The 23,871-nt window shown below is 39.8% G+C and overlaps 3 protein-coding genes across 4 annotated transcripts in view; 2 read left to right on the plus strand and 1 right to left on the minus strand.

The window, feature by feature from the left end:
• The first annotated feature begins 359 nt into the window (after positions 1 to 359).
• sp7 (Sp7 transcription factor) lies at positions 360 to 4,679 on the plus strand. 2 transcript variants are annotated; one of them, XM_017408585.3, is made up of 2 exons: positions 360 to 513; positions 1,871 to 4,679. In XM_017408585.3, the coding sequence occupies exons 1-2, from the start codon at positions 478 to 480 to the stop codon at positions 3,203 to 3,205; spliced, it is 1,371 nt and encodes a 456-aa protein (XP_017264074.1). In that variant the 5' UTR covers positions 360 to 477; the 3' UTR covers positions 3,206 to 4,679. The 2 variants fall into 2 exon arrangements, with proteins under 2 accessions (XP_017264074.1, XP_017264075.1); XM_017408586.3 differs by having other exon boundaries at positions 385 to 498.
• An 8,726-nt stretch (positions 4,680 to 13,405) lies between these two features.
• Positions 13,406 to 17,054, plus strand: tarbp2 (TAR (HIV) RNA binding protein 2). The gene is made up of 7 exons (XM_017408529.3): positions 13,406 to 13,642; positions 14,854 to 15,168; positions 15,346 to 15,415; positions 15,544 to 15,661; positions 15,964 to 16,091; positions 16,293 to 16,488; positions 16,759 to 17,054. Exons 1-7 carry the CDS (start codon positions 13,590 to 13,592, stop codon positions 16,914 to 16,916), a joined length of 1,038 nt encoding a protein of 345 aa, XP_017264018.1. The 5' UTR covers positions 13,406 to 13,589; the 3' UTR covers positions 16,917 to 17,054.
• An 828-nt stretch (positions 17,055 to 17,882) lies between these two features.
• Positions 17,883 to 23,871, minus strand: part of tespa1 (thymocyte expressed, positive selection associated 1) — an 11,301-nt gene continuing 5,312 nt past the window's right edge. Inside the window, exons 6-12 of the mRNA XM_017408528.3 lie at positions 22,387 to 22,426; positions 22,026 to 22,076; positions 21,774 to 21,869; positions 21,326 to 21,534; positions 20,089 to 21,218; positions 19,033 to 19,120; positions 17,883 to 18,624 (exon numbers count right to left, since the gene is read on the minus strand). Of these exons, the coding sequence (XP_017264017.1) occupies positions 18,533 to 18,624; positions 19,033 to 19,120; positions 20,089 to 21,218; positions 21,326 to 21,534; positions 21,774 to 21,869; positions 22,026 to 22,076; positions 22,387 to 22,426 (1,706 nt within the window). The 3' untranslated portion in view covers positions 17,883 to 18,532. The remainder of the gene's footprint in view (positions 18,625 to 19,032; positions 19,121 to 20,088; positions 21,219 to 21,325; positions 21,535 to 21,773; positions 21,870 to 22,025; positions 22,077 to 22,386; positions 22,427 to 23,871) is intronic.

Below are 23,871 nucleotides of genomic sequence, written 5' to 3' on the forward strand. Positions count from 1 at the left end.
AACTCTCAAAGTTACAGTCTTACTTACATCTCTTTGTTAAACTAAAAAGAAGCGTAAAATGTTCAATAGATACTGTTAAAATTGTACATTTGATTTTCTATGAGATTATGGAGGATTTAATCCTCGGATCCTAAGGAAAAAAACAAAGCAGGATAAAGTGAAATATCGTCCTGATGGTGATTGATGAGGAGCTCATTCACTCTTATTGAAAAATGATTCAACACTCTCGTTTCAGGGGAGGTGGGATGTCCTCGTTTTAGCCACCAATCTCCGTCCATTTTCCTCCATCTCTGGGTTTTTATTGCCTCTTAGCGAGTCTTCAAAGAGCCCACAGCCTATAATTAGGGGGGCGGGCCCCGAGTGCCTCAAAACGCTTCCCCGCGTCGGAGCCCGACTCCATCCGAAGTGTCCCGGGACTCCGAGCTGCTCCTCTCCTGCTGCCCTCCGCTTTCTCTTTAAGGATTTTGTTTCTCAGGGATGGCCGCATCTGTTCTGGAGGTAGGGAATGTAATTGTAAGTAAACTTCCTTTATTTCTTCTTCTCCTTTTTTTAAACAATGTAAACTTTTACAGGAATATTGATGCACTTTCAGCTTGAGTTTGTTGTATTTATAAAACAGGAGTTTGGCTTACAAATGATAATGTTTTATAGTAAGATGGACATTAAAGTAGAAAGATCTCAGGCTATTTAAAGCAACCTGGCAAAGTTTAAATCAGTGTGAAACTTTACAGCTCAGTTTAACCTCTGTTAATAAATCTGAGAATAATATTTCCTCCAGGCAAGTATATTTTATATTGACAGCAATCTGAACATTTGTTTAATGACAACTTATTTCTTGTGGCTACAAGAAGCTATATATTATCAGTAGTTATAGATGCATATAAAGTAGACATAAGGAATCTATTAAATAGTCTTTAAAAATGTGATGAAACTTTAACCAGAAAGCAGAACCAAATGAGCTTCAGTCAAAGGAATGATGCTGCTGCTTGTAAAAAAGGGAAATAACTACCAATCACATCAAAATGAGGAATAAGACAGCCCTAATCAGGGGATATGTCTGAAAGAGGAATGTATTTGAAAAGATTTTTGTACTAAAAAAAGCAGTATATCAAAGTTAGAAAAAACTTCTAACGCACTTATTTAAAATTTAAGAGGAGGAGTATTAAAATGGTGCATTTCAGTGGTTTATTCCAGGCAATCATCTTTTCCTGAACCTAATAAAATAATGAAATTTATTAAACCTAACCTGTTATAACTAATAAAACAAAGAAAGTATTTTGATTCCTTGTTAACTCAAATGAGTGCCGAAATATAAATAGGCTAACTGTTACATCTGTGTGTTTTTGGTAAAAAAAAAAAAAAAAAAAAAAAATCTGTTATAGTTTGCTTTAGTTTGTATGATTTTATATTTTTAAAAATTATTTAAACAAATTCTTAGATGATTATTGTCAGCTCTATGGAAACTATTAGTTACAATAACTTGTGTTGGTCATGATAGGCCTTCATGATTTTAAATTTGAGAACCATTTGGTTTTATGAGTACATAATGTAAATGACTGCATGTTTGTTTGAAACTGTACTAACAGGTAAAAGAACTTTTAAAGCATTAATAAGATAAATTTAGGAACAGTTAATAGTAGTATAAGTTCAACAAAGCCTGAGGTTGTTGCTTCTTCTCTGAGCGGAACAGAATCCACTGCTTGAAACGACCTGGTCGGTCTGTAAATGTAAAGAGTAGGAAAAGCTAAAGAAGGCGGTCAGACATACACTTTTTATTAGATTTGACACATCCAGAAGCAGCAGTTGCAGCAAGCAGCCACTTCCTGCCGACAGGCGGTCTCATTTTCCCCCCCTGTCTTCACCTCTCCAGGAAGACGCACGCTATGGCTCCAGTCCTCTGGCTATGTTAACCGCTACCTGTAACAAGTTTGGTAGCACCAGCCCCATCAGGGATTCAGCCACACCCGGTAAAACCGGCAGCTCTCCGATTAAGAAGCAATACACCATGACCTCTGACCTTCAGGCAGCCAAGAACGGGCGGACTGCAGACGGCAGTGGCCTGGCGGACTCCTACACTGGCTCTTTCACCACAGGAGGTGGTGGGCTGCTTACTCCCACTGGAAGCCCTCCTCCCTCTGCCGGAGGCTACACTTCCGAATACAACCCTTTCTCCCACTCCTTCCAGACCTCGGCCTCCCAGGACCCGTCTCTTTTAGTGTCCAAGACCCATGCTACAGCTGACTGTCTCACCAGTGTCTATACCTCGCTGGACATGACGCACCCTTATGGCTCCTGGTATAAGGCTGGAATCCACCCTGGTATAACTGCTGCTCCTGCTAATGCCACGTCCTCCTGGTGGGACGTCCACTCCAACTCCAACTGGCTGTCAGCGACTCAGCCCCAAGCCGACGGAGGTCTCCAGGCTTCTCTTCAGCCCGTAGCACCACAGGCATCCCTTAGCCCACAGCTGCCAAGTTACAGCTCTGACTTTACACAACTCAACCCAGCTCCTTACCCCTCCGTGGGACTGGGCTCCTCCTCGCATCTCCTCCAACCTACCCAGCACATGCTGCCCCAGGACATGTACAAGCCCAAGCCTGTGCCAAGTGCTGGGCTAATTGAGAATCCCATGGGCCTAAAGCCTGCTAGGGGGTCAGGGGGCTACAGTGGAGGGGGTACACCCAGCAGGTCTTCATGTGACTGCCCCAACTGCCAGGAGCTTGAGAGGCTGGGAGCTTCAGCAGCAACCCTCAGGAAGAAACCAGTCCACAGCTGCCACATCCCAGGCTGTGGCAAAGTCTACGGCAAGGCGTCCCACCTAAAGGCCCACCTGCGCTGGCACACCGGCGAACGGCCCTTTGTCTGCAACTGGCTGTTCTGCGGGAAACGTTTTACTCGCTCAGATGAACTGGAGAGGCACGTCCGCACCCACACAAGGGAGAAGAAGTTCACTTGCCTTCTGTGCAACAAACGCTTCACGCGCAGTGACCACCTCTCAAAGCATCAGAAGACCCACGCCGATTCCGCCATGCAGGGCAAAGCTGGAGCTGTGGAGGGAGACGCGGATCCTCGGAGCGAAGAGACGGCGGAGCTCAACTCAAACGCCGTACCCACCAACCCCGTCACTGACCAAATCACCAACGGAGACGAGAAGAGTGGAGCACCTAATGGAGTGGAAAACAGCAGTGGATTGTTAGAGATCTGACTGTAATAAGTCCTCTATGCAATACACTTTTGCTACATTATAGAATTTTTGGTTTTTAATGAAGATTTTACATTTCAAATAAAAAAGAAAAAAGTTATATTTGTTCTCAAACTTTACAGAAATGTTTGGAAAAGTCTAAATACGCTAAATAAGTGAGCATGTTACAGGTAGCAAATTTTTGGGGTTTTTTTCTCTCTGAACCACACAAACAAGAAAAAAATGTGCAAGCCTGCAAACTTACAAGCACAATAGTATGTAGACAAATTCACACACAAATCCAAACAACCAAACGCTCATGTATATGAACGCCAATGCACACGTGGATACACTTGCATGCACAAAAATAACTATGAGCAAATGTGTAAGCATATATAATGCATTCATGCATGCAAGGGTAGCCACAAAAGCATGCCTGTTCAGACACACATAAAAGTAAACATTCTCATGTGAACATTTAGTAGTCTGCACACATTTTCTGCCTTTCAAATGAGACAAACCACTGGGGGAAATGTAATCTGCAAAAGCAGAAGGAAAAGAGCTCTGAGGCCTCAAAAGGAGCGTGGCTTTAGAAGGAGACTTATGGTTGGGATGATGGAACTCATGTAGCAGAACCTGCTTCGAGAGAAATCTGATTTACAGCCGTACTTTCATACATATTCATTATTATCAATGGACAGTCTTATTTACAGTTATCTGTTCTGTACATCATACTGCAGGTGTTGTATTACACTTTCTTTTTGCTGTTTGCTTCGATCCATGTCTAATTTAATTTTATATTTACATAAATGATCTAATTTAAGTCTTAAATTATGTACGTGAAAGATTATCTTGCATCCTGCAGGAAATATTATACCTAAAGCAATGAATGGTTAAAGCTGGCCAAAAAAAAGAAATAAAAAGTCATAAATTAAAACATTTTTTTTTCTTATTTATAAGTTATGAAGTTGAGTTTGGAAATTTTGCTTTTAAAGTTTTATTTATAGATCTTAAATACTAATATGTGTGTTACCTAATTGTATCATTTTTGTTTAAGTGTGAACAATTTTACACCTGGCAAAGAAACGATTAATAAGGGCTTCCTACTTTTTGTATATACTATATATTGATAACAGTATATAGAATTTGCTAGGTGTGCTATTTTTCTACTTTTTTATGTATTTTCATTTTTTCTGTGTAACTTTTCACCACGAAAAGATGTCTATTTTACTAACAAAAACATAATCACTTACCTTGTTAGTTTTCAATTTCCGTGTTGTGTTTTCTGATTGTTGTGAAGAGAGTGTAAAAGATACTGTAAATAACATTGAAGCATGAAACCTCATAAATCTACACATTGCTGTAAATTTTTGGCACAGAATCGTCAAAATTATGGTGCTTTTAAGAGTAAACAAATGATTTTTTTTTCTGACTTTAATTTTACAGAAGCATTCTGAGATGACAAATAAATTAATAAAACAAAAAGTATTTCCTCTGAGTTTCCATACATGCTTCATCCTGATTCCCCCATTTGTTAATTTTTCTTTTTTCTACCTCACTATAGCATAGCAAATAGTTTCATTATATTTTACAAAAACAAAGCCGTTTACTGAATTGGAGTCTTAAGTCGACACAATGACCCCCTTTCAGAGAGCCACTGTAGTTACACTCAAGACAATTACTCTCCAGGCTGAGAGCGGTAATTACTGAGAGCGACGCTCCACCAGTCGAGAGGAGAAGAGGACATTGGGACAGGGGAGCTGTGGTTGTATTGTTTATTGAGGGAGGAGGTCAAACAAAGGACCACAATTAAGACATGGATGAGTGACAAAAGAGGAGATTTGGAGAAACAAATGCTTAAAAGAAGCTGAGCTGACCATCACTGATGTTTTGCAAATGAAATGGTCTTTCTGATGGCATTTTTGAGGTGTCTCAACAAGTGAAAATACTATTTTTTTCACTTTTCTGGCAGGTTTTTCCAGACTAATAAAAATACCTGAGGTGGCAGGACTTCCCACACTGCATTAAAACTAAAACAGCCTTAGGACAGGTCAAATGAAGCCTCAAACAGATGTGCTGTTCAGCAACTCTAAAAGGGGATCTCTGATTTGCTCGCTGGTGTCAGATTTTTTTACAATATGATGAGAAAACACATAACGCAAATGCCAAAAATGTGCTCAAGTTTTTCTCATTTTGGAGATGAATATCAATAAAACAGCAATGAGGAAGCGGAACACAAACAATACAAGTGAAGAGGAGACCGGGCCAGCTGGAACTCCCCTGAAGCTACCGGCTCTGCTGTTATAACATTTACACTTCTCAGCCTGCATGGTTCCAATTTAAGGCTTCTAATGAGCTGCAGTTGAGGTCAATTTCTATAAAACGTCCCGGGGCCGACTTTGTCATCAGGGACCAATATGTTTATGGTGGTCTGAAGTGGGCGCACGGTTGAGTCCACAACATGAAAAGCAAACATTGGGAATGGGGTTTGGGTAGGGTGTGTCATACCATCAAATGAGGGTGGGGGGGTTAAGAAGATGGTCAGTGGCTTTTAAAACCTCAGCAGCTACTGGTATTTTCAGCCTTTCAACTGTTTCTGCAGCGGTGGTGGCACACTGTAGCCTTGACTTCTTTTATTTAGAAAGCCAGGAAACATTAAGTGTTGCTTCAAACAAGGTCATAAAAAGAAAAATATACATTCACTGACACGTGGAGACAAAAGCAGAAACTGGACAATCTGTTCCATATGGTTTGCCCACGAGGGCTCAGTCACTCCATTCACAAAAAACAAGTCCCTGCACTTCCAGTGGATCCCAGACACACCTGCGTAAGCCATCATTTCCAGTTTAACTAATAAAAAAGATCAACTTTAAAACATTTTCTCATGCTGTGTTTGGTTAAGCTCTTTGACTTGATGAGCTACACAAACTTCACGCTTAATGAGAGACTCCTGGGGAGGGTCAGGTTGCAGCTCTTTAGTATGAAAGACTTCAATCATAATGTGCTGAACAAAATGCTAATTAGCCTATTTTCCTGCCATTATCTGATCCTAACTGACTAATCAAGTAAAGCAGTTGCCTGTGTTTTCTCATAGCCACAGGCATGGGCTCCTATTCTCCCTTCCAGAGGGTGGTGGGGGGGATTTAGATGGGACAAAAGCACAGGTGTCTGCAGGTGTGTCTGGGTTTCTGTGATGGAGAATTGGAGGGGAACGGGTGAAGAATGTCACCATGCCCAGAGGCTGCAGCAGTCAGGCTGGGAGTATTAGCGAGATAAGGCTTTTTTTTTTCTCCACCCACCAGAGTGAACCATAACGTGACCTGAAGAACAAAAAGGTTCAGGCTTAATGAAACAAAGGTTAAGAGGAAAATGAAAAAGATAACAGAGGTCAAAAGGTAAAAAAGACAAAAAGAGGTAAAGCTATTATGCAGGTGTATTTTATGTCCGTTTCTCAGATTTGTGTTTTTAATACCATATTTTAGGCCAAATTTCATTCATATTAGAGCAAAAGTGGTATCCTAAAGCATAACTTCCTATATCTCATATTGACAAATAACTATATCCGTTATTGTTCTCAACAGATAACTTTGTGTACCGTGTATCATCAGACGTCCGGTTCTAAATATATCATGTTCAGCATTTTTAGTTCTGGGTACTGGCTTTAAAGTTTAAAGGGAGTCCTCCCTTGCTGCCCATTGCACCACTAAACGAGACCATTTTGTTTATAGGAACTGTGGGAGTCTTGTGGGTGACTCTGTGCCTCTTTAAAAAGATAATATGCTTCCCATTTAATAGCCTCCGGATGACAAATTGCTTCCAGGGGAAAATTAGGGTAAGAAAAATACATCTGTGACGTGTAAAGACATATCTGGTCCGTTTAACATGTTTGACACCCATACTTCTTTTATACTAAGCAGTAGGGGTGGGCAGGATTACCAGAAAAACCACATTCGCACAAAGAGCTTGAACAAACGCTTTAAATGATTACCAATAATGGTGTGTTTTGACGCACAACAGGAAGTTAAAATGAAGAGTTTCTGTTAACAGAATTAGCAGTGAGAGCAAATGGGCGCAGCAGTCAACTCCTGAAAAAAACAAGTTCATGTGTTTTTTCTTTGTTTGTTTGTCTTTTTAATTAGGGAATTCTCCCATTTGTTTACATGGACTTGAACTTATACTGCAGCCAGCCTACAGGGGGTGCTCGTGCTGTTTTGGCTTCAACGTCGGCGTTAAGTTCTTGTGTCTAGTTCACTGACAAATATTAATAACTAGACACACTCGAAAGAGGAAGAGAAGTGTATTAGCATTTTAAAACTAGATCTCTTTATGAGAGTCCATTTTTTAACTGGGTACTAAAATAATTAGTGTCAGTAACTGATGTAGACACATTCATTTACTGCACTGAATCCTAATGTGTTTAATCAAAACTCACATTGACTCCCATCATACCTTAATAAAAGACCGAACTGTATTGTATCGGTTTTTGCTGCTTGTGTCTTTAGTAAATCAGATAGCTGGCAGTGTATCGAGATAAGTATTGTATCGTATCTGATATGTATCATATCCCAGATGCACAGCAAACTCATATAAATGGAATGAGAGAGATAGAAATATAGAGACATTAGCAGATCAATTGTTGTGGTAAGAACAGAAAATGAGACAAGTAAAACCTCGTTTTTTTTACAAATTTAATATCAAGAATGTCAGGCAAAAATCCCAAGGGGTTTGAGAATTTCCTTACAGCGTAGCAAGACATTAGAAAATCTCTGCTGTAAAGATAAAAAGTGCCTGACACCAGCCTTTATCAGAGCCAGAGAGTTGTAGCAGTGAAAAGGGTAGTTGGAAGACATTACATAATCGTATTTTGCCCTAATATCTCTTCAGGATGGAGCCATTGAGAAAACCACTGAGAAAATTGGTGGCCTATTATAACCTAATAGCCTCGCAAATACTTAGAGAACCATTAGTGTTATTTTCTTTTTAAAATGTTGATTGTATTCTGTCTAAGACACATCTCAAATCTTTTTTTTTCTTCTTCTTTTTTTTTTTTGGTCTTTTATGTTTTATTTCAGCTGAAGCCACTAAATGCTTCCTTGGAACAGTTTAAATGAGGAGTCCGAACGGACATAAAGTGGAAGGAGGAGGAGATGGAGGCGCAAAAACACACAAAATCCACAGGAGAAAAGGTGACAAAAACACAGTCCTGACACTAACAGGCCAGCGGTAAGAGAGACAAGGAGTGCAGCCAAATAGCAAATGATTCTGGATCCGGATCAAGTGTGTGAGGAAACTGAAGAATGAAATGTTACCCGGGGAGGGAGAGGAGAGGAGGGGGGAGAGAGGACAAAATGCAGAAAGAGAAGTGAGTGATTTGGGTTGGAAGCGGGAGCAGAGAGCCGGGGTTGGCAGGGTTTTTGGTGGAGGAGTGTGGTGGTTCAGAAGTCCTCCAGCGCGAGGCGCCAGTGTGTCCGGTGGGGGCCCTGACCATGAGCTGCCTCCACCCCCCCAGAGCCATGGCCACAACACACACCCCCTCCCCCCCTCCCCTACAGCTCCGTCACCCATCCAAGTCAAAAAACCCGCTGGCAGTCAGAGCTTCACTGAAGCTGCTGCATGTTTATTTAATATTCTGAAGAAATTGAAATATCTTTGTGGGTTCTCTCTCTCTCTCTCACACACACACACACACACACAATTCCATCTCACTCACACACATCCATTCACACACATTACCGCCACAATATATAAATAAATAAAGTAGAGGAATAATGTTCTCTTGATCTGTGGCCAAGAAAAGACTCGGAGAAAATCTTTCTCAAATGCTGTTTGGAGAAAGAAAGAGGGAGGAGCGCGAACGTCTTACACTTCAGCAGGCTGCATGTCTCAGACTGAATGTCCCAGACTGAATGTCCCACAGAGAAAATGGCGCATTAACAAAGTGGTTGACAAACAAAAAAATGGTTTCCATGTGACAGAAACAGGGACAATTAACATCTAAACGCCAACAAATGATGTAGAGTCCATAAAAAAGTAATCATTTTTAATGTTAGGGAATTTACCAACTCTGTGTGTGTGGTCTGAATGAGAACATGTAGCAGAAGTGTTAAAGGGGTAGTCTGGTCATTTTTAAAGTGACGTTCTGTCAAATAGTTATCAGTAGTTAGTACCTTATCTAGCGTGACATCAGTCATAAAGCATATTATATGATCTTTTTTTAAGCATGAGTAAACTAATTCAAACTAAACATGCAACAAGCGTTAACACCTGCAAAACATTATCAGAGGTGAGTTTTGGGGGTTTTTTTTGTCAAGGACATAGTCCGGGTTGTTCTTATGGAGGGGGCAGGGCTTAAAACTTGTACTGGAATCAGCCGACAAGGAAGCTGGTCCCATTCCAGCTTCAACTTCCAGATTCCTAGTTTGACGTCTACCTATGTAATAATGTCTGTGATACTAAAGGTGCTCACTGAAATGTTGTGAAAGCCATTTTAAAATAAAACTCATGTAATAAAAAATAAAATGCAAAGTACAAATTTGTGATCAGCTGCCATGCTTCTACCTGCGGAAACAACCGAAGTGACCGAAAATAGATCCGCAATGGCAACATCCATGGAGGAGCCGCTTCAGTTGGAGCACGCCGACACTTTTGATGCACTGGTATGTATTTAAGCTCAGTGTGTTGAGTAAAGCACGCAGATAGGACTTGGGAGTTGTCTTATTCATTCTTTCTCTTGTCTTTTGCATTTAGCAGCAGACTTCCTCTCGTATTTCCACCCGATCCTGATGCTTGTTTGATTTTGCCATATTTGTTTCCTACATAGATTTTAACGACCTTAATGTAGGTCTGTCACCTTTTTTTTTTTTTGGTAGATTCTGCCACACACTTTGTTTACATTGAGCGCACATCCACATTTCAGAATTGCATATCTGTAAAACTACTGGACTAAACTCTTCAAACTGCACCACTCGATATGGTTGAGGATGCCATTTTTGTGCTGTATTTCATAGTTTGCATCAGCCTATGTTCAGTACACGTACATTTCTGTCAGGTTGAGAAAGCAGCAACAAACTAAACAAAGAGTGTCATGCAAAAGTGTGGAGGTTTATCATTAGCTAATGTTGTTTTTGAGAAAGAGTTATTTGAAAAGCCTGAAAGAAAAATCCTATACCATTAGCCTAACTTGGACAAAGACTTTTGCCTCCTTACTCTGTGCTCTGTGACTGATAGAGCATGATGGCTGATAAGGTACTACTAACTACTGATTTGACAGAGCATCACTTCAAAAATGGCCAAACTGTCCCTTTAAAGGTCCGCTCTCCTCTGTGCAAATGAATGCAGGGTGACACAGCTCCACAATTAGTCTCCGATCATTCCTTCAGACAGAAATCCCTTAAACAGCCTCGGTTTCCTGGTCTCCAGGAGCATGAGATCCCCCCCTCCTCCCCTCCTGTCTCCTCTCTCCTCAGCAGCCACCAACCACCGCTGCTGCCAGAAATAACACAGGAGCGCCACTCGAAGCCCGAGCCTCACCGCAGCGCGGCTCGGTCACAAGAGACGGATCAAAAAACACACAAAAAAGGAAACACATCATATTGTGGAAGGAGGGGGAGGATGAGGAGAAGGGGGGCATTCATACTCGAGCTCGGAGCTTCAAGATATGATTTTGGCAACCACAACGCAGCAGAGCTGAGGGAAAGAGATCTGCCTGTTGGAGCACATGAAGAAGTTTTGTTTTTTATCGCCCGCCGCCGACAGATAATGTTGTTCTCGTGTTTGTACGTGTCTGTCTGTTACCAAAACACTGTTATCTCATGAACCACCGCTCATGTTTCAATAAAACTTGCAGAAATTAGATGCAAAACTGGTTAAACTTCGGAGTCTAGATGGCCACTACAGACTTAAAAAATAAATAAAACAAAGTTAGTTATACTTCAGTCAGTTTTACAGATATTGAGCTAAAATTTGGTTTGGCTGTCAGTGACACTGATCCCCTACACTATCAAAGATCAAGATCTGTGTTTGAAATTTTGTCATTAACCACTGGGAGTCAGATGTTTGTCTGTCTGTTAGCAAAATATCTCATGAACCACTGAACTGGTTATTATAAAACTATCAGAAAATAATCATTGGATAGTCATCTACAACTGATTACCTTTTGGAGCCAAACCAGTTCAAGATGGCCTCCATAGCCTACTGACCTTAGAAAACACAAAATTGGTCATAATTTAGTCAATTTTACAGATATTGAACTAAAGTTTGGTGTGGTGGTAGCTAAGAGTCATTCACACCAATTTTTACTGCTACTCATCGTGTGAGATCTTTGCTTAAAACTTTATTATGAACTCTTGGAGGCAACCCTGTTTGTCTGTTAGCAAAATGCCTCATGAACCACTGGACTGATTTTAATTAAACTCTCAGAAAGTAATTACTGGAAGTACATCTACGACTGATGAACTTTTGGAGTCAATTCCAAATGGCTGCTGCAGCTAATCAACATTAGCCAACAGAAACAACCTCAAATGTGATGTGGTAGTAGCTGAGAGTTATCCAGAACACATGCTCTGAGAAGAGCATGTGATGTTAAATTCAAGAATTGACCAAAACAGCCAGAACTGTCATTTCTCAACATAAGAGTCTAAAACGCTGGCATGAAAAGTGGCGGGCAATATGCATTCCTTCAAAGAATGCCTGCAGTTTAACCTTTAAGATGTCTAATCTCATCCAGTCAGTGATTTAACCACCAGTTCAATTAAAAGCACTTCCATTATCACTTTATAGGTCAATAAATTAGAGCATTCAGCCAACAAATGAAGGCTAATCAACAATAAAACTTTGAGTAATGAGTTTGGGGGGGAAGAGAGACTCTGGTCACAGATTAATTGTCCTTCTTCTTGTTGGTTTGGGGGCTTTAAATAAGAGACAGCTTTACTCACCGCGACGGCCAGTTCACTTTGTGTTGCGTTTGGCAACATTTGCTTATCCACTCTGACACGTTGATGCCAGAGGATAAAGCCATCAAAATCCCAGCTTTACATCAAACGTGGCCAGCAGGGCTTTACAAGCAAGTCATTATGGGATTAATTGTCAAGCCACAGAAATAAAAGAAAATTGTTGAAAGGTGGAAAATTTACAGATTTTTTTTTTTTATGTGGAAGTGCTGCTGCATTTATTGGAAAACTTGTGGGTCCAAAGGATTTAACGGGTTTGCTTGAATCCTCTCACTGACGCAAACGGATCCAAACTAAACAGAGAAACCGGACCTACATTTGTAGAGCTGCCAGTCTGCCAGCATGAATAAATATAATAAACTGGTTTTAATCTAATGCTGCTGTCTCGTTTTGCGATGTAATCCTGCCATTCACACCACGCATCAATGAAAAATGGAGCTGCAGAAGTCTGGTTTGTTTAAAGAAGATGATCTCTAATAGATTCCAGATATTCTTGTTTAAAAGAGCTATAATAATGAAAAGGTTTTTTATACAAACGAGATTTTACCTTTAATTTGAACATCATAGTATTAAATGAATTACTTTTTTTTTCTTTTGGAGCACAAGGAACTGTGTCTTTGCCAGCTTTTACTCTACAAAATATCTACCAACAACTACTCGGGTTTAACTTTTGGGTTGTCAGTCAACTAAACCACCGGTATTTTTTGTTGTTACTTTTGAAAAGACAGACAGGTGTTTGACACATCAAGAACCTTTTCATTCATACATCCCAGAGAGCCATGTATCAGCTGCTCGGTGGCTGAATGTCGCCATCTGCTGGTTGAATTTGGGAACAATAAAAGTTCTCGTTTAAATGATTGAAGGTATGAAGTTTAAGGGCATCCCTTTTATGGCATAAACAGAACGCCAACTAACGATCTAAAAAAGTTATTCCCTCATTAAATTTACTAAAATGCAGTTTTATGATTTCATGATTTTGGCGGATATGAAATATTTACAAATGCAACTGCTTCATGTAACAATTTCCTTTTGATTTGATGCAAAAAGCATCGAGTTTTTATAACTAGTTTGTAATTTACTGAACAGTTTATTAAAAAACTTTTTTATCAATTAACCTATTATATTTATATACAGTTTATCTTATTCAAAAATTATTGTAAAAACCAAACAAAAACAACAACGAAAAAATACAATAATAAAAAAAAATATTGCGAGTGACGCAGAACACCTTTGAGCCAATCAGTAGTCGAATTTCCTCGGAGCGCTATGACGTCATCTCTGTGGGCCCAAGTCTTGTCGCACAGCGGTGGGGGATTCGTGTTGTACTTTTCATAATGTTGTAGCCGCCTTGTCACCTGTTTGGGGCCAAACGAAACACCGTCTAATGAAAGTACGTGTCTGTTTTGGTGGGGGGGATCTGCCATCCGAAACCGAACGGTTCTGTCTGCGCGAAACAGGGAATGAACGACGAGACAGCATCGGGCAGCTTGAAGAGAAACTCCGGGGACTCCAGGTGAGACTGAGAGCTCTGTCATCGAGGCTAAGAAGCCTCTGAAATGAACTTCATCCCGTTATTTAAAGAGTGTCCGAGTCACCGCCACCACCGAGCCTGTTATTCTCTGTTCTGCTGGGTGTCTCCACGCACAAATGATCACAAAATGACCTCTTTTTCTGTAAATGTGGCCACATTTTACGCAGAGGTGATTATTTACCGCAGGTAGCTAAATAGTACTGCCTAACCCTCAGTTATGAGTGTTTATTTATAGAAATGAGCATAAATTACTGTTCAACTGCTCTGTTTGCAGACAGTAGATTAGATTCTGTACTGATTTATTCATATATGTTAAGTTTCAGATTTAAACATCCAATCTCTGTGGATTTTAATCATAATGCCACGGATTCAAATCTTTATTCAGTGTGCCAATTCATCTAAAATGACAAATAGTCAGATTTGGGATGTCTTTGCTTTAAATGTAGATATTTACTGACTGTACTGACTTTGGTAAGGTATTAAACTGGTAAATGGTCCACACTTATATAGTGCCTGCCTTTTTAAACCTCTCTACGTTCTGCAAAGTGCTTCACGATGTTTTATACACTCATACGGTGCTTTCTACTATATATTTTTCTTTTATATTCTCACTCAGACACCAGTAAGCAGATTGGAGCTAGTAGGGGGTTCAGTGCCTTGTTTAGGGACAATTTGCTACGCTGCAGGAGGTTGGAATCAGACCTCTGATCAGGAGACGACCTCCCTACCACTGGGTCAAATCCCTGACAGAAGAGAGCTATTGTTGTTGATTCCAGAGTATATTTTTACACTGTGTTTTATTTTTGTTTCTTCTTTGATGGGCTTGTGTCCACTGAGGAGTGGAGCTGCACAATGTATTGAATATTTGTTGATCTTGCAATATCAATATCTCGAAGTATTTCAATTAACTGTAAACACAAAGTGCAAAGAGTGCCCACAGCTGGCACATGGAGAGTGCTGTGGACATTGTGATGACAGAACATGCAGGTTTAGCCACTGATACCGTCATCAGTTCCAGTGGGGGGTTTCCCTACGATAGCAAAACTTGCGCTTTATTAACTGCTGAAAGCTTAAATAAAATATCAAAGCTCAAAAATATTTTTACGTTCTCAAGAGTTTAGTATTTGGGAGCAGATTTTAGTACAACTCTGTAAATAGGTGAACAGTTTGCTTTTGGTTTTGCTTTTTCTCAGTATTGAGCAAATGCTGGCTGTGAATCCCGGAAAGACGCCCATCAGTCTGCTGCAGGAGTATGGAACGCGGATAGGCAAGACCCCAGTGTACGACCTGCTGAAGGCCGAGGGACAGGCCCACCAGCCCAACTTCACGTTCCGTGTCTCTGTCGGAGAGATCAGCTGCACCGGTCAGGGGCCCAGCAAGAAGGCAGCCAAGCACAAAGCAGCTGAGGCTGCTCTGAAGATGCTCAAGGGAGGCCTCGGGGATCCAGCTGGAGTTAGTGTTGGAGTGGACGGGTTTATTGAAGTTGATGTGTCTACTGATGGAGACAGGTCAGAATCCTAATTTCTTTTCAAACCTTTTATGTGTACTATGTTCTGTGTATTTAATGACGCTTCATGAAGCAGAGAAACCTGACTGATGTTTCAACATTGAGTAAATACAAGATGGGGGTTTGTGTGGTTTTAGTATTTCCTCCTTTGTTTTATCTTTTCTCAACGTCTGTGTAGCTCTCAGTCAGAGATGAAGACCTCAAGCAGTTCTCAGCAGTCTGAATGTAACCCAGTGGGGGCTCTGCAGGTAATTGAAACAAATAGCTCAAGTGTTTATTTTACTGCTTGACTTGCTAGTAAACTGATATTTCTTCTGTTATTCCATTGTCTGCATAGTTTTACTCCATTTTTCTTCCTTTTTGATTTTTCTGGCAGGAATTGGTGGTGCAGAAAGGATGGCGTTTGCCAGAATACACAGTCACCCAGGAGTCTGGTCCAGCACATCGTAAAGAGTTCACCATGACCTGCAGAGTGGAAAGATTTGTAGAAATTGGTACATTGCATGTCTAATTCTCTCATAGTATGTGTTGTGTGCTTGCCTTTTAGGAAAGGGTGTGTTTAACACACTTTGTAAAGGAAATTAGGCTGTTAGTGAATTAATGTTAAAATAAAACATGATGTTAAAACTGAAGAACATCAAATGTGTGTTTAGTTACAGAACACAGACTGATTTTTATCTTTCAATAACCAACACTCCTAATAGTTGAAGCATTATCTTTTCAATTTAACTGGATAATCTTTAGTTAACTTTAAGTCGCAATAAATGACGCAGAGCAATCTGCTTTTCCTGTCCAGGAAGCGGCACGTCCAAGAAGCTAGCCAAGAGAAATGCAGCCGCCAAGATGCTCTCACGAATACATGACGTGCCAGTAGACCTGAGGAGCAGCAATGAGGCTGACGCAGAAGAAGATACCTTTAATTTGGTGAGGCCCAAACACCAATGAACTTTATTGTTTTGAAGGTTCTTAAAAATTATAAAGCATTATTATATTAGAGAAAGAACAGCTTGTTGTAGTTAAATTACAGGGAAGAATGACATCCACATACATTTCCAACGTATTTGCATGAGTTGATTTTTCTTATGCGACAGTCAGTAAATGATGTTTGCTAACTGGTACCTGCAGCACATGGGAAACAGAGCAGAGTCGGGTAAAAGTAAAGGCTTCAGCTGCACGTGGGACTCTCTGCGTAACTCAGCCGGAGAGAAGATCCTTCAGCTCCGCAGCCACCCTCTGGGGATGCCGTCGGACTCAAACTTCTGCTCTTTGCTGCTCGACCTGTCGGCGGAGCAGCGCTTCGACGTCAGCTACCTCGATCTCGGTGAGAAAACAAACGCTGACAGTTGCTTTTACTTCTTCTGTGCTCCACATTCTGATCACACTGAATCACACTGCATCCGTTTTACTCTATGATTCAGATGTCTACATAATCCATCTTAAATTTGTACTTTCCATATAGTTTTTATTTGATTTTAATTTCTATAAACTTTGATTAGGATCAGAAAAGGTTGTTCCAAGTGTTTTACTCAGACTAACGTGTTGCTATTTTTCATTGTTTTTTTCTATTTTATCTTTGTTTTTTTTTCCCCAGAGGAGCGCAGTCTCAGCGGTCTGTGTCAGTGTCTGGTTGAGCTGTCCACACAGCCAATCACAGTGTGCCACGGCTTTGCTCCAAACGTAGACGCCGCTCGAGCCAACGCAGCCCACAATGCATTGCAGTACCTTAAAATCATGGCAGGAGGGAAATGAGAAACCATGTTGATTTCCTTTCCAAAGACTCTTAACTTGCCACCACACAATGCCCTCATACATTTCTTCTTTGGACAATGGAGACTTTTTTTTTTAATAAATTGAAAAAAAACAAAAAAAAAAAACAAGAAAACCTCAGATTTGAGAACAAAGACTTTTTCTGCCTTGAAATTAACCTCTGAAGTTAATTTTTGTCCCATTAATGTATGAAAGGTGCCAGTGAAGATCCAGTTGCCCAAATCTCAAACTCACTCCCTTCTAGTTTTGCATATTTCTCACAAATTGTTTGAAAACAAAAACAAATTTTCACATTTTTTCTATTTAACCTTCATGTAATCTACTGTTCTTAAACATGAAGTTAAAAATAATGTATCTGAAATGATAAATAGTATCACGTCATGTCACTTGAAAGCAACTTTATTTTTTGAAACTGAACAAGGAAACTACCATTTATTTGTTATTAGTTTATGTGGAAGAATGTTAAAAACTCCAGCTTAGCTGCTGTGTGGAAAAGGGACTTTAATGAATAAATTAAGTATTTAACTATGATCCATTTAACAAATAAGGCTGGAGAACTATGACTTCAGTTATATTATGAATTTAAACTCCAGAATTGTACACGTCCTTTTAGAAATGTTTTAATTTAGAATAAATTGGGTCAAATTGGGTGTACACTGTTGAGTGTTTGAATTGTCCTTAACAAGTTTCATAGTTACCATTTCACAACTTTTTTTTATTACTGCTGTTTGTTGGTGTTTTGTAATTCCAGTTTTGTTTTAAGTTGTGAGTTGTAAAACGAAGTCTTGACTTTTATTAAAAATATCAAAATGTTTGACTTCATTATCACAAACCAGACAAATAACGCTGCCAGATAATCTGAGTTTAAACATTATTACCTCAAGAATGTTGCATGTGTAATGCCCAAAACACGCCCCAGTATTTTTCTTTGTACTATTTTTGAATAACTTTATATTTTAAAACTGACAATGTTCTTTTTTACTGACTGCCCTTTGAGTCTCGGTGTAAAGTGTCCTACAGCTCACCTGTTTGACTGCATGTTTCCCTCATTTGCCTCTAATGTTGATAAAAACTTAGGCTTAGGTTATCTAGTTACATTTTTATCCTGCAGAGAACTAAACTTAGAAAAGGATCCAGACAAACTGTAATATTGACACAAGGAGGTTTTTTGCTGTTTTGTTATATTTAACTCTGGGTGCTTGATCGTGATGTCAACATGAAATTTGAGACGGATCTGTGTTTTCGCACTTTTAAATCCTAAAAAAAAAACAAAATGTAAACGACACACAAACTCCATGAGAAATTGTAGCTGTGTTTGTAACCATTCTTGTGCATTTTATTGTTGAATAAACTACCATTCCATGAAAATATTTAGTCTATAGCATGTTCTATTGAAGTCTTGACTTATTTTGTGCCAAGTATGAGCATTTTGCTCACATCTTTCATAGTTTCTTTTGTTTTTAGCTTCCCAAAACTTCACATTTTAATCAGTTTTTTTTTTATCAAAGTCCTTGTTTGGATGCACTTTTCAAACAATCTTCAGAGCAGAAAGACGTTCACAGATAACGCTGCACACGCTGGTGTTTTTGTCTCCCCCGTCACCTGCTGCGTCTTTCTGGTGAGGGGCTCACTTCTTCATCGGCGTAGCCGCTGCTGTCGGACTGCAAGCTGTCGCCCCGGACCACTTCACCTTCACAAACACACAGAAAGTTCAACTTTACGTGTTCCAAACCAAAAACAGTTCTGCAGCTGCTTTTTGACCAAAAAAATGCACCATTTTGACCTGTTTCACACATGAGCCTTTCAGAAAGCGTCCCTCATGCTCACACATCTGTTTTCACATCAGTTCAAAAGTACATCTGATCACAGGTCAGATCTACAGTGAGCCCGAACTGAAAGATCACTTTGTTTAATAGGACAGAAGAAGAAGCATAAAAATAAACAATTCAGTAAATGGGCAGCGGTTTCAGCGCTAACTGTTAACACCCTCATCTTCCTCCCGTTTAAAGTGTTGCTGCACATGAAATCAGCAGTTTGATGACCAAAAATAACAGAGTTCCTTATGAAAAAGCACAGAGGAAAGGTTAAAATTTATTACCTTTGTGTGAAGGCTTCCTGAACAGTGGTGAGGGGGCTGTTTTTGTAGCTTCTGGTTGGGCAAAGTCTTCCTCTCCTGCACTGTGGACCTACACAAACAGAAAGAGCGAAGTATATTTTACAAAGTACGTTTCTGTTTAACACCAAGAAAACAATGTGACAGGAAACCATAAACCATCAAAGCAAAACAAAACAAGTTTTAAGCTTTTTTTCTGCTTTACTGAAGCTGATTTATTGTAACAGAGCTTCCTAAGCTGCTGTTTCTTTATTTTTGTGTTTGATGCTCTTACATTACAGGTTTTGCAAGCATGCCAGTTCAGCGGCCGTAAGGTGCAAAAGGACAAACAGCAACACAACAACATTCCAGAAAACCTCAAGACAGAAAGTTAACGGCTGCAGGAAAGGAACAAAACAGGAAAAACTACATTCAAAAAGAAAAAAAACAAAACCTCAACAACAAAACAGAAAACACTAAACATTGTGTACTTATACTTAAACATGACTTGAAAACAAACCTCACTTTTTAAAAAACGAATGGCCAGTTTCTCCAGAAAAGTTCAAGATTGTTTGACTATCTTGAGATAAAAATAATCAACTTGTGGTCTCAAGAAACTCACATTTAAAATAATACCTGCAGGTCCAGCTTCTATTAAATCCTACAAGCTTATTTTTTATCATACAGCTACAGTTTCAACCAAGTTTGCTTCAGGATAATAAAAAAAAAAATTATAATCTTTTTTACTTTCTTTTTCAGTTTGCATTTATTTTTATACACATACACTGGAATTACCTCCATTTTATTTTTTAATGTTACTTTAAACCCTTGTTTATTTAGAATTTTTGTTTTATATTGATTGTGGCCACAAAACAGACCATAATTCCATCATTTCTCATTTGAGAAACCGATTATGAGGATCTTTAACTCGAGTCTTGAATAATCTGTGAATGCCTTATAAATTTCTGTTCATTCAGTCAGAAGATTTTAAAAGACTGCCTGAAAACCAACCAAATTATGGCCCCACACACAAATACTGTTTAAAATGTCCTCATACTGTACCTCCTCCAGCTCAAATGAGTTGACCTGCTGAGGGTTATTGGAAAGCTTGGCCAGGTCCAGATGTGTCGGTGGATTCAGGTACTGTCTCTCCTCCTCATTAAGTGACTCCTCAGGTGTCTGCGTGGATGTAACAGGTGAGGTGCAACAGGAATCTGCTGGGTTCACATCATCCCCTTCCCAGCCGGTCACAGTGATGCAGTAATGAGCGTAGCTGCCACTGGGCCCCTTGACAGGAAGTGATTCGAGAGCATCAGCCTGTGAGGCCTTTCGTGAAGTAGCAGCATTACATGAATGTGAGTCCTCATCAGGCTCACAGATCAGGGCTTTTGTACAGGGTTTGAATGATTTGGGGCATCTACCTGTGCTGTCTGCCATAGAGGTGATGCTGTGTGTGTTTTGGCAGGGGAAAGACGCCTGGTGTGCCCTTTCAATTATTTGTGGGCAGATTTTATCATATGAAACTGTGGCAGCAAGATTCATCTTAGCTGTCCTTGTGTCACTTTTAGTCCAACGTGAGTCCGGCTTCAGCGGGGGAAGCAGAGGCTCTGTTTCTATCACCGTTTCTCCGGATAACGATGACGCCAGAGATGTCCTCAAACTGTGAGGACCACGGTCCGTTTGTCTGTTTTCACCAGTCTCAACACTATCTGTTCGTTTCCTGTTCAGCATCTCCATATGACGGATGTTATGTTCCTTCTGATGAACATCTGGGTCTGGTGAAGTCTGCTCCATTTTCCCACAATCTGTGATCAACTTAAAATCCACTTCTGATTTAGCCTGTTCTCCCAAGTCCAGCTGCTTAGACGTCCCAGTCTTGGTTTTAATGACTATGTCCACCACATCCGGGAGACTGGCTCTCTTTCTGGGTGAGGGTTGTGGAGAGGTGGAGTCCGAGCCGCGGGGCGAGCCGGTGTAGAGGCACATCTTGTTGACCGTGTCCTTTAGCCTCTCCACTGGGGAGCGCGGCTCACTGCGTACACTGGTCCTGAAGCGTCCGATCCTCTCCACAGGAGAGGAAATGTTAAATTCTGGGGTTTCCAGCTTTTGGAGGGGAGTGCGGGACACGTGGGAGAAGAGGGAATAAAAAGCATTGGCCATGGCCGTGAGCACCTGCACTTGTCTGAAACGACCTATGAAAAAAAAAGAAAAAGGGTTTTTCTTCATCTTACGTCAAACAATATGATCTGATTCCAGTAGGAAAAAAATACACAGGAGTGCAACAACTTCATAGTCGTACTAGCAAGAGAAAGGCTGGGGTCTTCCTCTCGTATTCGCTGTATCTGTGAGTCCAGGAAGAGGCGGAAGTTGATGCCCCGAGCCTGAGAAGGAAAGGTGAAGAATCGTGGAGGGATGCGCACAGTGACCTGTGGTTCTTCACAGCCAAAACCCAACTCATAGAGAGTCTCCTCTGGATCCTCCGAACACATCTGCAAAGCCTCTGACACACTAAATGGGACATAATGACAAGTTTGAACAATAAATAGATACAAAAACTACTGAACAGAACAAAAGTGAAACATTGTATATGACATTATTCAGAAAAAAGAAAGCGGAAAGGACAAATATAATTAAAATGATGAATTCATAAAAATGCAGCTTGTCAAGAAGGTAATAATAAGCTAAACAGCCTGATCTTAGTTTTCAAATCTTTGGCTTTATCATTTCTGAGTAAATAAAAACCTCACCTTGACACAGTTTTCCAAGTGGAAGACGACAAACAGCTGGAGGCCATGCTGTGACCCAGATTAAGTGATGGCGGACATAGCTTCTGACGAGGGGTGCTACACAGAAAACATGAAGAAAGTTACCATGACCTTTAAACCAGACACAGGAAATGACAATACAACCATTTCTCAACAGAACAATGCCAGTAAAAATAATTCTGTACATTTTTTTGACATATTCATTTGGAGTTAAAGAGGAAGTCGACAACCAACCTGCTGCTGAATTTGCTGAGCTGTTTGTTGAAAGAAGGATGTTGTGCATGACTGTATCGTAAGCAAAAGGAAAAAGAGAAAATTCAGAGAAAGAAAAAGAGGTTCTTAGCACATATTCAGTCAATTCAAAAATGTTTGAATTTGCATAAGTCTCCATAAAGTGATTAATTTGGTCTCCAGCTGAGCCATAAATAAGCTAAATTTATTATTTATTATTTCCAAACAAATCGCTTCAGGATGTGAAGAAACTGAATATAACTGTAGCTCAAGCATCTAGACCTAAGAACTTCAATGTGAGAAATCAGCCACATATTCGAAGTTTAAAAAAGTTGAGTTAAGGTCATTAGCAGTTGATACTCACCAAGCTCCAGGTGTTATTTCTCCACCATTTATGATAGAGGCTGAAATGAAAATTGAATTTGTTACAGAATTTGGTAAAGAATGCTGACATGTATGAGTGTTTTTTGTTCGGAAACACATCTGTTTACACACATCTGTAATCTGTAACGATCTGGTTATTTTGTGCTTTGTCATGTTCACAACAAGTGAAGTATCTATGTAAACCAGGAAGTAAACCCAGGTTCAGTCCAGTCGGCAAAAGATTCACTGATAGAACTGGTAAAAAATAATTTTCATACCACATAACATGCATGAACAATTCGCTTACAATCTGATCTTTCTTTCACTGGAATACTGCTTTCAAACAGTGGAGCCTAATAATTTATGAAGGAAGCCAGAAGTGTTTGAATAAAAGGCTTTTATGCAGCTTAACTTGACAGCAGCAGACAAACACAAAACACTGCAGTAAAAGTGAACAGTTTCCAGCAGCCTTCAATCCGGACAGGAAGGTAAAGAAACACTCACATCCTGTTAGATCTGATCCTATAAAACGTTATTGTTAGGATCCTGAATCCATTTTTATACAGCCTCCAAATACAAATACAGGCAGTATTTCGGTTTATTGTTCAACACCCAGTTTGTACAAATTCTTATGAAAATCAACAACATTTTGCTGCCCTTTAAATATATATTTAGCCGACATGTGGCTTGTAAACTGGATATCCAGAAACATAGCAACAGCTAAACACAGAGGAAATACAAACAAAGTTTATATTAAAAAGCTATATCAGGAATTATAGATATTATTTCCAGCATGCTTGCAATGCAGATAGCAAAGGTGATTTAAAATATTTCATGGATTGGATCACTCCAAGATATAAATTCAAGGTAATCTGACGTGAATAATAAATCTTTCTCAGCTGATGAATAATCTATTATCAAAATGTTTGCCTCTTATCTAATTAAAATGAAAAGGTTTCTGTTCTTAAAGTAACATCAAAGCCAATCAGCATTTAGTCCGCAGGAGCCAAGGATTTCCCATCATGCCCTGGGCCTGTGCATTGAGTGGACACCCAGCGATGTGTCTGTATCCACCTCAACCAAGCTGGTATTATTAGTTTGATTAAACTGAACAAATATTTGGACAAATGTTTTTTCAAGTCTGATTCAAATCATTCAAATTTCCTGTTAACTAGTTTCCATAAACACAGATAAAAATTGATAAAGTATCTGTTTACACGCCCATATAAAATAATTTTTATTGCATGAGCAAAGTACAAAACGGTTATAACCTATTAGGCCCCAATTTTCTGCTTAAATTTTTTTTGCTGCATTGGTTCCTCTTAACTGTGTGTTCTTGTGTGGATGAAGAAGATGGGAATTTGATGTAAAGATCAGTAATGTTTCAGCTAAAGGTTGGGCAAATTATGGTGTAATGTGTGTGTGCGTGTGTTTATTTGTATGTGTGGGTGTGGGTGCATGTGTGTGTGTGTGTGTGTGTGTGTGT

This window comes from Kryptolebias marmoratus, linkage group LG4, assembly GCF_001649575.2.
Source record: "Kryptolebias marmoratus isolate JLee-2015 linkage group LG4, ASM164957v2, whole genome shotgun sequence".
Classification (NCBI taxonomy): Eukaryota; Metazoa; Chordata; class Actinopteri; order Cyprinodontiformes; family Rivulidae; genus Kryptolebias; species Kryptolebias marmoratus.